Here is a 15,250-nt window from a genome sequence, read left to right as displayed (position 1 = left end):
ACTGGCGAACAATCGGCCGTTCTGGTGTTGGCCAACAAAAATTTTAATGCCTACACGACAGATTCTTTTCGGCCGAAAGTGCGCTGTCGGAAGCATCATACTAACAAGCCTACGATCGGTCGTCGGCCGAATATTACGGCCGACAATCGGTACGTGTGTACGGGGCATTACAGATGCACAGAATGGAAATTTTAATACCGAAACTGAAAATTCCAGATGCACCTGACCAAAGCCAAAAATGACCATTTAAAAAAAAAAAAAAATTATATATATATATATATATATATATATATATATATTACTTGACTTTTTAATATTATGAATTCAAATGAATGTGAATTTATTATATCAGTACCTTTTTTAGTGCAAGAAAAGCTTAGGAACAATGCATCCTTTTAAATTCTATGTATGTCTCCACACTTGACCGTTGCACTTCATTATGGTGTTAAAAAATCTTGCTCGCTACATCTTTGGTCAGTTAAAAAAAAAAAAGCACCTCTCCTTACAAATGCATTGAAAACGCGTCAATAACGCACCCATGTTACGTTTTTGAGTCACATGACCTATGAAAAACATACCATAAGCACAGTAAAATTGTGGCAAAAGTGCGCGTGTATTTTGACACCATTATTGGCACCTTTTTCTCTATCGCCAGAATGCAAAAAAAACACAATTTTTGACTGATATGTTTCAACCGCTGACATTTCAGTGTATTGTCTAATCACTCTTGCTTCCTGAGTCAGTTTTACTGCCTCCTGGGTCAGTTTGTGCTCCCTGGGCAAAGCTAATGATGCTGATTCACTGTACATTGAGAAGTTTTGAAGTGGAAAGGTGACATAGGAAGCTGAAATGCTGAACCAAGAGGAGGGATTACTTAAAGTGAACTAGTGCTTTGTCCTATTCCCTTCACCAGGGACCCTCTCTGCTCTATGTGACCGCACTGAATGCCTGAGCAGCAAGGTACCAGCATTCACACATGCTACCTGTACCCTGAAGTGCTGGGTATTTCACTCTTAAATGTTTAGTTGTATGGAGAAAGACAAGGAAGACAAGTTTGCGCAACGGGTGGGTCCTGTGTGGGTAAAGTACCTGTGCATTGTAATCAGAGGGTGCAGGTGTCACTCATCATGCTCAGCAATGTAAAGGATATGTGCAAATACCAAGATAGGCTGTTTTTGTGGGATTTATCCAGGGTATGCCAATGGATAAGCGGAACCAAAAAGTTGGAGCAAGTACCTCCCTCCAAAAAAAGAAAAAATTTCTTGCAAATGTGCAATAGGGAGAACAGAGGATTAGAATGAGGATATGTGTAAACTGTGACTGAAGAAGGTCCACTTTAACTTAAAACCATGTATGTGTGTGAAATTTATATTATAATATATATATTTATTCATTTATTTTACCCGTGCATTTTGATGTTTACATTGAGTTTCACTTTTAGCAAAGCTTCCTAAAATGATGTTGGAATCTCAATTTGATAAATGAAATTTATTTTTTTTTTTTTTCTTTCCCCAGGATTGCATGAATTCTTTTTCCTTCTGGTCCTTGTGTATTTCGTGGTTGCCTGTATATACATCCAGGCGCTGTGGCAGACCATTAAAAAGGGTGGTCCTATGCACACAGTGCTAAAGGTTCTATCAAATGCCCTGGTGCTGCAGGTCATTTCTGCCTTGGCCAACTATCTGCATTTCTCATGGTAAATACTGCCCTTCTTTGTAGTACTGTTTAACCACTTTTGACATAAATTCATTGATGAAGTTTCTCAAACATGGTCCAATGTGCTGAGCGAATGTTAAAGGGATTGTAAAGTCAGAATGTTTCTTTTTTTTTTTTTTTATCTTAATGCATTCTATGCATAAAAAAAAAAAAAAACACTTTCTGGTATGTAGCAGCCCCCCCAACGCTTACCTGAGCGCCCTCTTGATCCGGCGATGCCTACGACTGTCTCAGCCGTCTGAGACTCCCCTCCTCATTGGCTAAGACACAGTAGAGGTGCTATTGGCTCCTGCTGCTGTTAATCAAAGTCAGCCAATGAGAGAGAGGGGGCGGGGCCGAACCAAAAGTCTGTGTCTAAATGGATACACGGAGCTGTGATTCAGCTTGGTTGCCCCCATAGCAAGCTGCTTGCTGTGGGGGCACTCAAAGGGAGGGAGGGCCCAGGAGATTCAGTGAGGGACCTGAGAAGAGGAGAATCCAGGCTGCTCTGTGCAAAACTAACTGCACAGAGGAGGTAAGTATAACATGCTTAAGTCTTTTTTTTAAATATAAAAATAACAATCACTTTAACCTGTGTTGCAGCTGCTACTTCAAAGACATTGTTGCCACTGACAGTAGCAAGGTATCAGTCTAAGCCCCCATGCACACTGGACGTTTTTGGAGCTGCTGTTAGCAGCGTCAGACTTTTTTTTTTTTTTTTTTTTTTTTTGCGCAGCTGCAGAACGCCCATCCATGTTATTCTATGGACTCATGCACACATAGAGCTTTTAGGAGCTCCAAGTGGCATAGGCGTTTTACAGCTCCAAAAAAAACCCAGGAACTGTGCGTTCTGGAGCTGCAGCGTCAAGCTTTTTTTTCCTCCATTCAAAATCAATGGTTCCCTATGGGAGCCTATTGATTTGAATGGAAGGCGCACCGCAAGTCCGATCAGGATGATCTCACTTGCGCTGTGAGAATCTTGAGGGGGAACTCCACGCCAAAATGGGGAAAAAACGGCGTGGGGTTCCCCCCAGGTTCCAAACCAGGCCCTTCGGTTCTGGTATGGAATTTGAGGGTAGCCCCACACCGAAAAAACGGCGTGGGGTCCCCCCCAAAATCCATACCAAACCCTTATCCGAGCATGCAGCCCAGGAAAGGGGAGGAGACGAGCGACCGCCCCCCCCCCCCCCAATACCATACCAGGCCACACGCCCTCAAAATGGGGGGGGGGGGGGTGTGGGTGCTTTGGGGCAGGCTTTGCAGCCCCCCACCCTGAAGCACCTTGCCCCCATGTTGATGAGGACAAGGGCCTCTTTCCCACAACCCTGGCCGGTGGTTGTGGGGGTCTGCGGGCAGGGGGCTCATCGGAATCTGGAAGTGCCCCTTTAACAAGGGCCCCCCCCAGTTCCCGGACCCCCTCCCTATGTGAATGGGTATGAGGTACACTGTACCCCTACCCATTCACCCCATAAAAGGCAGTGTATGTAAATAATGTCAGGAGACATTTTGAAAAGTTTATTAAAAATCCTTATCCGGTCTTCTCCGCTCTGGTCTTCTCCGCTCTGGTCTTCTCCGCTCTGGTCTTCTCCGCTCTGGTCTTCTCCGCTCTGGTCTTCTCCGCTCTGGTCTTCTCCGCTCTGGTCTTCTCCGCTCTGGTCTTCTCCGCTCTGGTCTTCTCCGCTCTGGTCTTCTCCGCTCTGGTCTTCTCCGCTCTGGTCTTCTCCGCTCTGGTCTTCTCCGCTCTGGTCTTCTCCGCTCTGGTCTTCTCCGCTCTGGTCTTCTCCGCTCTGGTCTTCTCCGCTCTGGTCTTCTCCGCTCTGGTCTTCTCCGCTCCGGTCTTCTCCGCTCCGGTCTTCTCCGCTCCGGTCTTCTCCGCTCTGGTCTTCTCCGCTCTGGTCTTCTCCGCTCTGGTCTTCTCCGCTCTGGTCTTCTCCGCTCTGGTCTTCTCCGCTCTGGTCTTCTCCGCTCTGGTCTTCTCCGCTCCGGTCTTCTCCGCTCCGGTCTTCTCCGCTCCGGTCTTTTAACTCCTCCGACGCTGTCCCCGGTGATTATGCCGGTCTCTGCAGCTTATTATATAGCAATTAGGGGCGTGGCTTCCCAGTGACGTTGCCGGGAGGCTCCGCCCCCTTGTCACCAACGCCATTGTCGGTGCCATTAAGGGGGCGTGGCCTCCCTGTGACGTCACCGGGAGGTCACGCCCCTAATTGCTATATGATAAGCTGCAGAGACCGGCATAATCACTGGGGACAGCGTCAGAGGAAGAAGAGCGGAGGGCAGAAGAGCGGAGAGAAGACCGGATGAAGATTTTTAATAAACTTTTCAAAACGTCTCCTGTCATTATTTACATGCACTGCCTTTTATGGGATGAATGGGTAGAGGTACAGTGTACCCCATACCCATTCACATAGGGAGGGGTCTGGGATCTGAGGGGGCCCCCTTGTTAAAGGGGGCTTCCAGATTCCGATGAGCCCCCTGCCCGCAGACCCCACAACCACTGTCCAGGGTTGTGGGGAAGAGGTCCTTGTCCTTATCAACATGGGGGCGAGGTGGTTTGGGGTGGGGGGCTGCAGAGCCCCCCCTGCCCTAAAGCACCCACACCCCCCCCCATGTTGAGGGCGTGTGGCCTGGTATGGTACAGGGGGGGTGGGGCCGCTCGCTCGTCCCCTCCCCTTTCCTGGGCTGCCGGGCTGCATGCTCGGATAAGGGTCTGGTATGGATTTTGGGGGGGACCCCACACAGTTTTTTTCGGCGTGGGGCTACCCTCAAATTCCATACCAGACTCTAAGGGCCTGGTTTGTAACCTGGGGGGAACCCCACGCCGTTTTTTTCCCCATTTTGGCGTGGAGTTCCCCCTCAAGATTCTCACAGCGCAAGTCGCACTGCAAGTCGGATCATCCTGATCCGACTTGCGGTGCGCCTTCCATTCAAATCAATAGGCTCCCATAGGGAACCATTGATTTTGAATGGAGGTAGAAAAAACGCTGCTAAAAGCTACGTGGCCATACGTGCAATAACGCAAATGGAAAAAGCTACTGTAAGCACGTTTTTACAGCTGCTTTTTCCTGGCGTTAGAAGTGGCTCTGCAGCTTGTTTTTTTCTGACGTCCAGTGTGCATGAGGGCTAAAGTTTCATGTACACTAGCAGCTCAGCTCCTAAACAAGAGTTTCAAAGCTTTTGGCGTTTTTGGCAAAAAACTCAACTCCTTAAAAGCCTATGTGTCAATGTACACACAGGCTTTTAGCAGGGTTTTGGAGCTGCCACGGTTAGGTGAGCTTCAACCTCCTTCTCCTGAACGCCGAAGAATTGCACTTAGGATAGTAATGTTTTGACCGCCGACCATGGGAAAACACAAAATAACTACAAAACTCAAATATTGGTTGAACTAGATGGACTTATGTCTTTTTTTTTCAACCAAACTATTTAACGAAACGTGGAAAAATCAGTCGCAGTAAATGTACGCAGGGTGTACATGAGGCCTATAGCTTGCCATAGACTGCTTAAATCTCAGCCGATCTAGCAGGAACTATCCGAGATTCCAACAATCAATGGACAAGCTGATTGTACACAAGTTGATCGAGTGGTGGTTTTTGCAGGAAAGGAAATCCTACCATCTTTGGCCCTCTTAACAATCTTGATAGCCTTTGCAGCTAATCATGGCGATCATGTGTACACTGAAGGATTGCTTTCTATAAATCCTCTTCAGTCTGCAGGTGGCACTCTGCCTCTCTCCTGTATACGGTGCACAAAGAATGAAGTATAGTAGTTAAAAAAAATTTACATTTTTTATGTAACTCATTTGATTCAAAATGGTTTTGTAAAACAACCAAAAAAATTAACTACAGTAAAACCTTGGATTGCGAGCATAATTCGTTCCGGAAGCATGCTTGTAATCCAAAGCACTCTTATATCAAAGCGAATTTCCCCATAAGGAATAATGGAAACTCAGATGATTCATTCCACAACCATTTATTCATAAATCCTTCAATTTATAGTCCATATAAAAAGATTATAGCATTGCGATAGGATGTGTAACCATAAAATGTCCATCCACAAATAGCCGCTTCCACAAGGGGATTGGAAGCAAAATCCAGCAGGAGCTACAGGGTATCAAAGAGAAGAGAGGCGCCTCTAAGTGTAGCAATAAGGTTCCATTTAATGAAGGTTCAACATTTAGCAACTCACATGGTTGATGAATAAAACAGTCACATCTAAGTATGCAGGCATCCGGGATAAAGCTGTCCACATAGACTATCTTCTGCACCGCCGGCTGCTAGTCTGTAATCCTGACCGGGAAGACCACCCTGGAGTAAAGCGATCTGAAAGCGAGGGGCAGCATGGAAAGGATGACGTAGATGGCGGTGCGGAGGATGGTCCTATGTTGACAGCTTTACCCCGGATGCCTGCATCCTTAGATGTGCCTGTTCCAATCATCAACCATGTGAGTTGCTAAATGTTGTACCTTCATTAAATTTAACCATATTGCTACACTTCGAGGCGCCTCTCTTCTCTTTTATACTCAGCTGTGACTTGAGGCTACTTGTATATCAAGACATCGCTTGTATATCAAGTCAAAATTTATTAGAAAATTTTGCTTGTCTTGCAAAGCGCTCTTAAACCAAGTTACTCTCAAACCAAGGTTTTACTGTATTTTCAAAAACCGTTTAATATTTAAAGTTGTATGTCCTTATAAAATATAAAAATTATATATAAGCAAAGTAGTCGTATGAGCATATTTATAAAACCCATAATGTGACATTTACCAAATATTTACTGCAAATTTATCCTCTTGGCACATCTGTTTTTAAATGACAGTAAATATTTCACCACCAGTGAATGTTTGAAATCGCATTTATGGTTTTAAAAAAAAATATGCTTTATATTGTTATTTACAAGTTTACTGGTGCATACTGAAGCTGAAAAATTTCATCTAGACTTCAATATTTGCTGATTGTGAAAGGGTTCATTTTACATGTCTGACGTTTTCTCCACCTCTGTTCCATAGGTACGCTAAAGATGGTAAAGGAGCGCCATTCATTGGAAGTTTGGCAGAATGTGAGTATTAAAACAAATGTCTTTTTAATTTTCTGGGTAAAGACAGACAAATGACTCATAAAGTTTGTATGGAGAGAAAGGGTCTGTGGGTAAACTGGCACCATCCCCTGTATTAAATTATAAATATGTAGAGCCAGGTTGGCAGACGACTAATAGGGATAGGGAAGAAACAAGAGCGGAGAAAAATTCTACCAAACACTGGAAATAGGGATTTAATTGTGCCTTAATATCAATATCGGGAATAAAATAAATATATTGTCTGTTTATTGAAGATTTTATTTATTATATATATATATATATATATATATATATATATATATATATATATATATATATATATATATATATATATATATATATATATATATATATATATATATTATGTAATGTATGTGTGTGTGTGTGTGTGTGTATATATATATATATATATATAATGTATGAGAGATAGAATATACACACACAATTCATACAGTCATGGGAATATAGCTATTACGGTCAAATGCATCACATAATCTGCTTGTGGATCGACGCGTTTTGCTAAAAAGGCTTCCTTGGGATCCAGATATAGTGTATAAGTCAGGCAGGTTCTTGCAATCATGATCTCTAAAACAGACTCATTGTAAATCATTCTCTCATAAAGTTTGGTCACAGAGAACTACTGTTGTATGTTGCTAAAATAACTTTAGAGTTAGTAATATTTGATCAATAGGGAAATATATTCCATAATATGGTATCTAAGTCCAAGTCCTCCCACCTCCTATTTGGCTCCAAACTGATTTTTAACTACTTAACACCTTCATGCCTAAGCCTTTTTTTTTTTTTACATATGTTGCTTACATGTTAAAATCAGTATTTTTTTAAAGAAAATTACTTGGAACCCCCAAATAATATATATTTTTAGCAGAGACCCTAGAGAATAAAATGGCGATTGTTGCAATATTTTATGTCACACGATATATGCTCAGCTGTGTTTCAAATGCAACTTTTTTGGAAGAAATACACTTTCATTAATAAAAAAAAAAAAAAAAGATAAAACAAAAAAGTTAGCCCAATTTTTTTTTTTTTGTATTATGTGAAAGATGAAGTTAAGCCAAGTAAATAGATATCTAACATGTCATGCTTTAAAATTGTGCACACTCGTGGAATGGTGACAAACTATGGTATTTAATCTCCTTTAACGACGCTTTTAAAAATGTTATCAGTTTAGAGCTACAGAGGAGATCTTGTGCTGGAATTAAAAATTAAATAAATACAAATCGGAATTTGTTTTGACTATTCTATTCTGTTAAGGTGTACATAAGGGAAATTCTAGGGGTGCCAAAAAAGTTTCTAAAGCTCTAAAAGGTTTACAGAAAATCTGTGAACTAACCACCTGAGCAGGAATTGATAGGTCTGTGTGTGTTTATATATATATATATATATATATATATATATATATATATATATATATATATATAGTAATAATAATATAATATAATCATTTTTTTTTTTTTTTTTTTTTTTTTTTTTTTTTAGAGCTCTTTTTTTCATGAATGAAGCGTTTACTCCAGTATCATAAGATTACTCACTAACTAAGTGATAAACAAAAATCACATGTAGCTGAGCCCCTGGAGGCAAACTAGTCCCCCTCTAGTTCTGAGAATTTTCAGTACAGAAAAAAAAACAAATGCAGATAGATGAAACAATGCCAAGTGCTGTTAAAGCAATAATAAACCCACAACCAAAAATGTAATGAAGCTTATCAATCATTAGATGTGCCTACATTAGTTTTATTTTCCTAGACTATTTTCACCTGTTACCCTTTTCTCTTTAAAGAAGTATATGTGGACCAAGTAAAGGGACCCTGTATTTTACTGTAAGGCTCGCTTTAACTGCCTATGGTGGCATGATGGGGCAGACTGGTCAATCAGAAACCTTTTAAAGCGGAGTTCCACCCAAAAGTGGAACCTCTGCTTTAAGTGCTCCTGACCCCCTGACATGCCACATTTGGCATGTCAATTTTTTTGGGGGGCAGTGGATACCTAGTTTTGACAGGTACCCGCTCCCACTTCCGCTCGGGTTGCCTAGGTGGCTCAAGCGGAAGTACTCCTCTCCCCCTCCCTCACTGCAATCTTCTGGGACAGGTCTCAGAAGATTGCCTGGCCACTGAGGAAGCGCAGCATGACTCAAAGCCACAAGCTGTCACAGCTGGGAGCCCACACTAGTGATGCCGGCTCCGCGGGTAGAAGAGGGAGATAACCGAGGCTCCCACCGGCCGCATCGCTGCAATGTGGGATAGGTGAGTATGTGTGTTTATTAAAGTGGAAGTCAAACCTCCTCTGCAACTTGTTCCTATAGGTAAGACTTACCTATAGGTACTGTAAATATCTCCTAAACTTGCACCGTTTAGGAGATATTTACTTTGCAGCCAGTGACATCACTGGCACATGTGCTCTGAAGGAATGGCCGCTCGTGCCGTTCCTCCAGAGCCCTGTGCCGTGACCGTCGGCTCCCGCGCGCATGCATCCAGTCAGATGGCCGGATGCTGCAAACCCGGAAGAAGGGCAACTGAACATGTCACCCGTGAGAGAGGTGAGCGGGTGGCACTGCGGGGGCTTCGTTCGAAGGTAAGTATTTTATAATGAGCTAGTATGCAATGCATACTAGCTCATTATGTGTTTGTCTTTCAGGTGTGTGTTTTTTTTTTTTTTTTAAATTTCTGAGGTTTAGGGTCCATTCACACTAGCGCGACTTGTCAGGCGAATTGAATAGTACAGGACCCGTTCTAATAGGAGCGACACAAGTCGCTCCGACTTAGAAAAAGGGTCCTGTACTACTTTGGGGCGACCTGGAGGCGACTTGCATTGACTTCAATTATATGAAGTCCGTGCAAGTCGCGCCGCGACTTCACAGGTCGCCCCACAAAATCCTGTCGCGGCAGTGTGAATGGACTGTTACAAGTCAGCAGCTTCGCTTTTTGTTGCTGCTGACTTTTTATAAACACAAAAACGTCTGGACCTCCGCTTTTAGATTTAGGGCACTTTCACACTGGTTCGCTTCAAATCTGCTAGTAAAATGCCATTGCATTATTGGAGCGTTTTTGATGCGCTTTTGCAGTGTTTGCGGTGTGGTTTTTAAATGACGTGACTCGAAATATGCACCAAAAATGCTTAGGTGCGTTTTTGATGCAGTTCCCATTAATTTCATTGGGAAGGAGTGTTTGTTTGGGGTGTTTTATTTAGCTTGCCTAACATGCTCCAAAGATGCTGCAAGCAGAATTCTTTTTCGCTGCAATGGATGCACACTGCCCCAGTGTGAATACATTAGTTGATTTTTCTTGAGCTTTCCCAGCACTTTTTTTCCGTGTGAAAGGGCCCTAACTAGTTCCCCTCTACAGCACTTTTCATTTATTTATTTATTTATTTTTTGCACACAAGTTAGGCTTCTTTCACAGGGGGCGGATCCGTTTTGACGGCCTCCGCTTGCTCAGCGGGGATCGCTCCGCTCATGCCCGCTGAGCAGGCGGATGACAGATCTGTCTCTGCTCACTGTGTAGGGAAGGACCTGTCGCAGTCCTGCTCTCCTCTATGGGAAGATCGGATGAAAATAGACAGCCTGACCGCTTTAATCCATTCCGACCCGCTGGACGGATGGCGAACATATCGCCGTTTGGCTGTTTTCAGTGGATCTTGTTTGATCGGATGCCAGCTGTGTGTTTTGTTGACATCTGCCTCAACGTAGAGGAGAATGGGTGGTCTGATCAGGTCCAGCTGAAAAATGGACAGGCGGACCCGACCGGTCCAATCATGTGAAAGGGGCCTTAAAGTCTGCATTTTTTTTTTTTTTTTTTACTATAAGGCGTCTTGCACACTGCAGCTTGAAAAAGCTCAGTACAGGGTTTTTGTTTTTTACTGAGCTACAATATAGCACAATTATTTACAATGTGTCTGTGCACACAGGCACATAAATGAGCACCGAGTATTTCTCAGTTAAAAAAGAAAACCACCTGCGTTTCCGGTTAGTATTTTTCACCAGTGCACGCAAATACGCGTATTTGAGCATAAATATGAATGAATTTTTCCTAGGAATGTGTTCTGCACGCGAATGCGCATATACGTGCAAATACACACATAAATATGTGCAAATTCGCACAAAACAAACACCAATTATTGCATCCTAAAAGCAGAAGCTCAAATATCAGTACCGTGTGGAGCCAAAATAAAAAATAAAATTCAGTACAAAGAGCATAACTTACAGTCAGCAGGATTTGAACCTTGCGCTCATGCCTCCTTTTTTTTTATTTTTGTGTGTGATCTTTCTCCATCTATGCCCCCCACCTTTATAATTTTCACTGGCCTGAATGCACACAGCACCTAAAAGTTACAGATACTGCAAAAAAAATGTTCGCGCTGCATGGCCATCGTTGCTCAAGTGAACAAGGCTTAAAGACTTGCGCTCATCAGAAAATTGATGGTGCACCAGGTGATTATGATGAACCTGCACCTCCTATTCAGAATCAATATCTAAATTCCATGGTCAAACAAAGCTATTCCTTTAGAGCAGAAACGGGTAGGAATCTGCAACAAAGTTTGTAAAAATCCTTGTAGTGTACATTGATCACCCAGAGGGGACTGTGTTTGTTTTTTTTTTCTCAGCAAAAGTGGAGTTAGGCCCCTTTCACACAGGGCGGATCCGTTTTCACAGACTCCGCTTGCTCAGCCAGAATCTCTCTATTGATCCCCGCTGAGCAGGCGGACGACAGGTCCGTCTCTGCTCACTGTGCAGAGACGGACCTGTCAGAGCCCTGCTTTTCCTCTATGGAGAGCGTGTCCGTTTTTCATCCGATCCCATCCGATTTGACCTGCTGAGTTGATGGCGAACGTATCGCCATCCGTCTGTATTCAGTAGATCTTGTCGGATCGGATGCCAGGCATGTTAGCGGACACATGTCCACTTAAATCCGCCTCCCCAATTAGTAGAATGGGTGGCCTGATCAGGTCCGCCTGTCCGCTTTGCTGTGAAAGGGGCCTAACTCCTTAAAATTAAAATTGAATAAGCTAACATCACCTTCTGATCGATCCAGGTGTTATTCCTCAAGTGTCTGCAATCTGTTTCTTTTTCCAGTATGCGATATGGCCTCAGAAGTACAGATGTTATACTTGCTGCTTAGCTTGTGTGTGGGCTGGACTCTCAGTAGAATGAAGAAATCCCAGAGTAGACCCCTTCAGTGGGATTCTACGCCCACATCAACTGGCATTGCTGTGGTTGCAGTCGTCGTTCAGGTGTGTATAATATTTTTTCCAGCCTTCAATGACCTATATTCAAAGAATATACATATACAACATGTTGTAAAGGATGGAAATACTCTTGAACAGTATCTTCTGTTTTTTTTTTAGCTTTTAGCCATGATGTGCTAATACAGCCCTCAAAAATTCCACTCGCCTACTAGCATTTTGCGAGTGGAATTTTGAGGATGGCGAGCTGTGCCTGCCGCCGCCGCCATTAACAGCAGCCGGCGATTACTTTCACTTTTTTTTTTTAGAAAAGGATGGGCTCTAGGAGCAGAGCACTGCGTCCTGAGCCCACCCATTGTGTAACAATAGCAAATGAGTATTCGCTATTGTCACAGGGATCCTCCTCCTGATCCTCCTACTGGCCAATCAGGAGGCAGGTGTTTCCTGATTGGCCAAAAGGCGAACGATTGTAACTGGCCGAGGAGGAGGAGGAGGAGGACTCGGGAGACACGAGGGACGCACAGGATTGATGAGAAGCCGCCTGCTGCAGGTAAGTGCACGCTGTGATGATCGCTCTGCAATTAAGGGGACATGCTGTGATGATCGCTCTGCAATGAAAGGGGACATGCTGTGGGCACTGTGCAATGAAAGGGGACATGCTGTGGGCACTGTGCAATGAAAGGGGACATGCTGCGATGATCGCTCTGCAATGAAAGGGGACATGCTGTGATGATCGCTCTGCAATGTAAGGGGACATGCTGTGGGCGCTCTGCAATGTAAGGGGACATGCTGTGGGCGCTCTGCAATGTAAGGGGACATGCTGTGGGCGCTCTGCAATGTAAGGGGACATGCTGTGGGCGCTCTGCAATGTAAGGGGACATGCTGTGGGCGCTCTGCAATGTAAGGGGACATGCTGTGGGCGCTCTGCAATGTAAGGGGACATGCTGTGGGCGCTCTGCAATGAAAGGGGACATGCTGTGGGCGCTCTGCAATGAAAGGGGACATGCTGTGGGCGCTCTGCAATGTAAGGGGACATGCTGTGGGCGCTCTGCAATGAAAGGGGACATGCTGTGGGCGCTCTGCAATGAAAGGGGACATGCTGTGGGCGCTCTGCAATGAAAGGGGACATGCTGTGGGCGCTCTGCAATGAAAGGGGACATGCTGTGGGCGCTCTGCAATGAAAGGGGACATGCTGTGGGCGCTCTGCAATGTAAGGGGACATGCTGCGAGCGCTCTGCAATTTAGGGGACATGCTGCGAGCGCTCTGCAATTTAAGGGGACATGCTGCGGGCGCTCTGCAATTTAAGGGGACATGCTGTGGGCGCTCTGCAATTTAAGGGGACATGCTGTGGGCGCTCTGCAATGTAAGGGGACATGCTGTGGGCGCTCTGCAATGTAAGGGGACATGCTGTGGGCGCTCTGCAATGTAAGGGGACATGCTGTGGGCGCTCTGCAATGTAAGGGGACATGCTGTGGGCGCTCTGCAATGTAAGGGGACATGCTGTGGGCGCTCTGCAATGTAGAGGGCGTGTTTAGGGGCGGAGCAGGGTGGGGTTTGGGTGGGGCAACAAGTGGCGAGTAACTCTTAAGGCCTGGCTAGTAGCTCATGGCTTGAAATTTTGAGCCCTGTGCTAGTATACAGAACATATTAACTCACTGTGGCAGACCTACCTGGCAAGCTATCCCCTGCAGCGCTCCCATCGGTCATGGTAGCTGCTCCGGTCCTCTTTCGGGGTTCCAAGCTATGATGTCACTGCTGTGCATGTGTATGATAGTCGCAGGATCACGGCGCAGAGCGGGGCTGTAAATGTAGGCTGAGCTGAACTGCACCTGCGTGGCTCAGTGTACATAAATACTGACAGGCTGGGTGAAGAGTTTGACAGAAGAGACTAATAGCTTTTTTTGTCATAAAAATCATATATGGTTCTGTAACTGTCAAATCCAGTGAGGAGGGAGCAAGGGTGGGCCAAGCCAGACAATGGACACACACACAGCCTGTCTCGGGAGGGAGCCCACGCGTGTGCTACCATAGGAAGCGACATCCATTCTGGCACATGTAGAAGAGTCTGCAGTGCCGGTGGGGAACCCCAGAAGAGGAGGATCGGGGCTGCTGCTTGCAATCCTTTTTGCAAAGAACAGGTAAGTATAACATGTTTGTTATTTTAAGGGGAAAAAAACATTAACTTTAAACAGTCAATGGCCCAAACATTTTTTTTTTTTTTTCTGGCGCTTAGCTTTAAAGTGTAACTAAAGCCAACTTTTCATTTTTTTGTGTTGTAGGGAATGGTGAGAACCCCTGCCAAGTTTTTTTTTTTCCATCTGGGCCCCATTGGGGAGATTTCCCTTTTTGGATTCTACTGTTGTGGGTTTAGTAACCCTTTCAGTTACAGATACTTCCTGCCAGTTGTCTGGGTTTCATGAGTACATAAAGAGGATCTTCACCCGAGAGGGAAAACATTACAAGTCTGCAGCTCCAAATACTGTAGCTTCTTTCTTTTAATAAAAGGACATTTGCCTCTCCAAGGATCCAGTGCTGTCCTCACCTGGGCCAGTTCTTTGCCAGGCTTTGGGTCCCCAACACCAGCATGTTCACTGTGGGAAGCCAATAAGACTCCTTGCGGTTTCCCACTGCACATGCGTGAGCCGCGCTGCACTTTGTGAATGGACCTGCATCCTTCTGGGACCTTGGCAATCCAAGTGGAAGTGGGAGAAGGATATAAAGCAGAACTTCCCTTTAGTGTGAAGTTCTGTTTTAAGACCTTGCCTTTTATCCTGAGTCTCTGTGTTGCCCAACAGCGCTGCAGCTGCAACATGTCTAATGCTAGTCATGGTACAGTGGGACTATCCCAAGTGCCCCTAGCTCACTTTCTACAAACAGCTCATGGGTTGCTTTCAGCATACCTACTGATTGGGCCAGAGGGCTGCCTGGAGTTATGCTTCCCACTGCTGCTAGAGTTGCTTCCTTTCTTAACTCTGTCATGTGGCAGGGTATAGCGTAGGTTTTTTTCATGGTCTTGGTGGATTTTAGGACCCAAATTACTGAGTTTGCAGTTTTTCTCTTGCACCCTCTCCAGCAGACTCTCTTTCTGACTGTATAGTCCTTGTCGAATTCTGAGCCATTGACCACAGAGATTCTGATTCGCTCAAACCCTTTACTAATGAGATTACCCCTGAGGAGTCAGTCTGCTTCTCTTACTTCTAAGTGTAAGAGAGCGTTTCAGCTCTTATTATTTCAGTATATGCCATTCTTAAGCTTGAAAATCAGCCTGTTGCTTCTGCTAGTGCTGTTT

At 44.6% G+C, this 15,250-nt stretch overlaps 1 protein-coding gene across 1 annotated transcript in view; it reads left to right on the top strand.

The window, feature by feature from the left end:
- The window catches only part of GPR180 (G protein-coupled receptor 180), a 55,800-nt gene that overhangs the window by 13,011 nt on the left and 27,539 nt on the right, over nucleotides 1–15,250 (top strand). The window contains exons 4-6 of the mRNA XM_082246240.1: nucleotides 1,516–1,696; nucleotides 6,698–6,747; nucleotides 11,851–12,008. Coding sequence (XP_082102366.1) covers nucleotides 1,516–1,696; nucleotides 6,698–6,747; nucleotides 11,851–12,008 — 389 coding nt within the window. The remainder of the gene's footprint in view (nucleotides 1–1,515; nucleotides 1,697–6,697; nucleotides 6,748–11,850; nucleotides 12,009–15,250) is intronic.

This window comes from Pelophylax lessonae (assembly GCF_965119305.1).
Source record: "Pelophylax lessonae genome assembly, chromosome: 2".
Lineage (NCBI taxonomy): Eukaryota > Metazoa > Chordata > Amphibia > Anura > Ranidae > Pelophylax > Pelophylax lessonae.
Note: the sequence above shows the minus strand (reverse complement) of the source record. Positions and strands in the feature narration are given on the sequence as shown.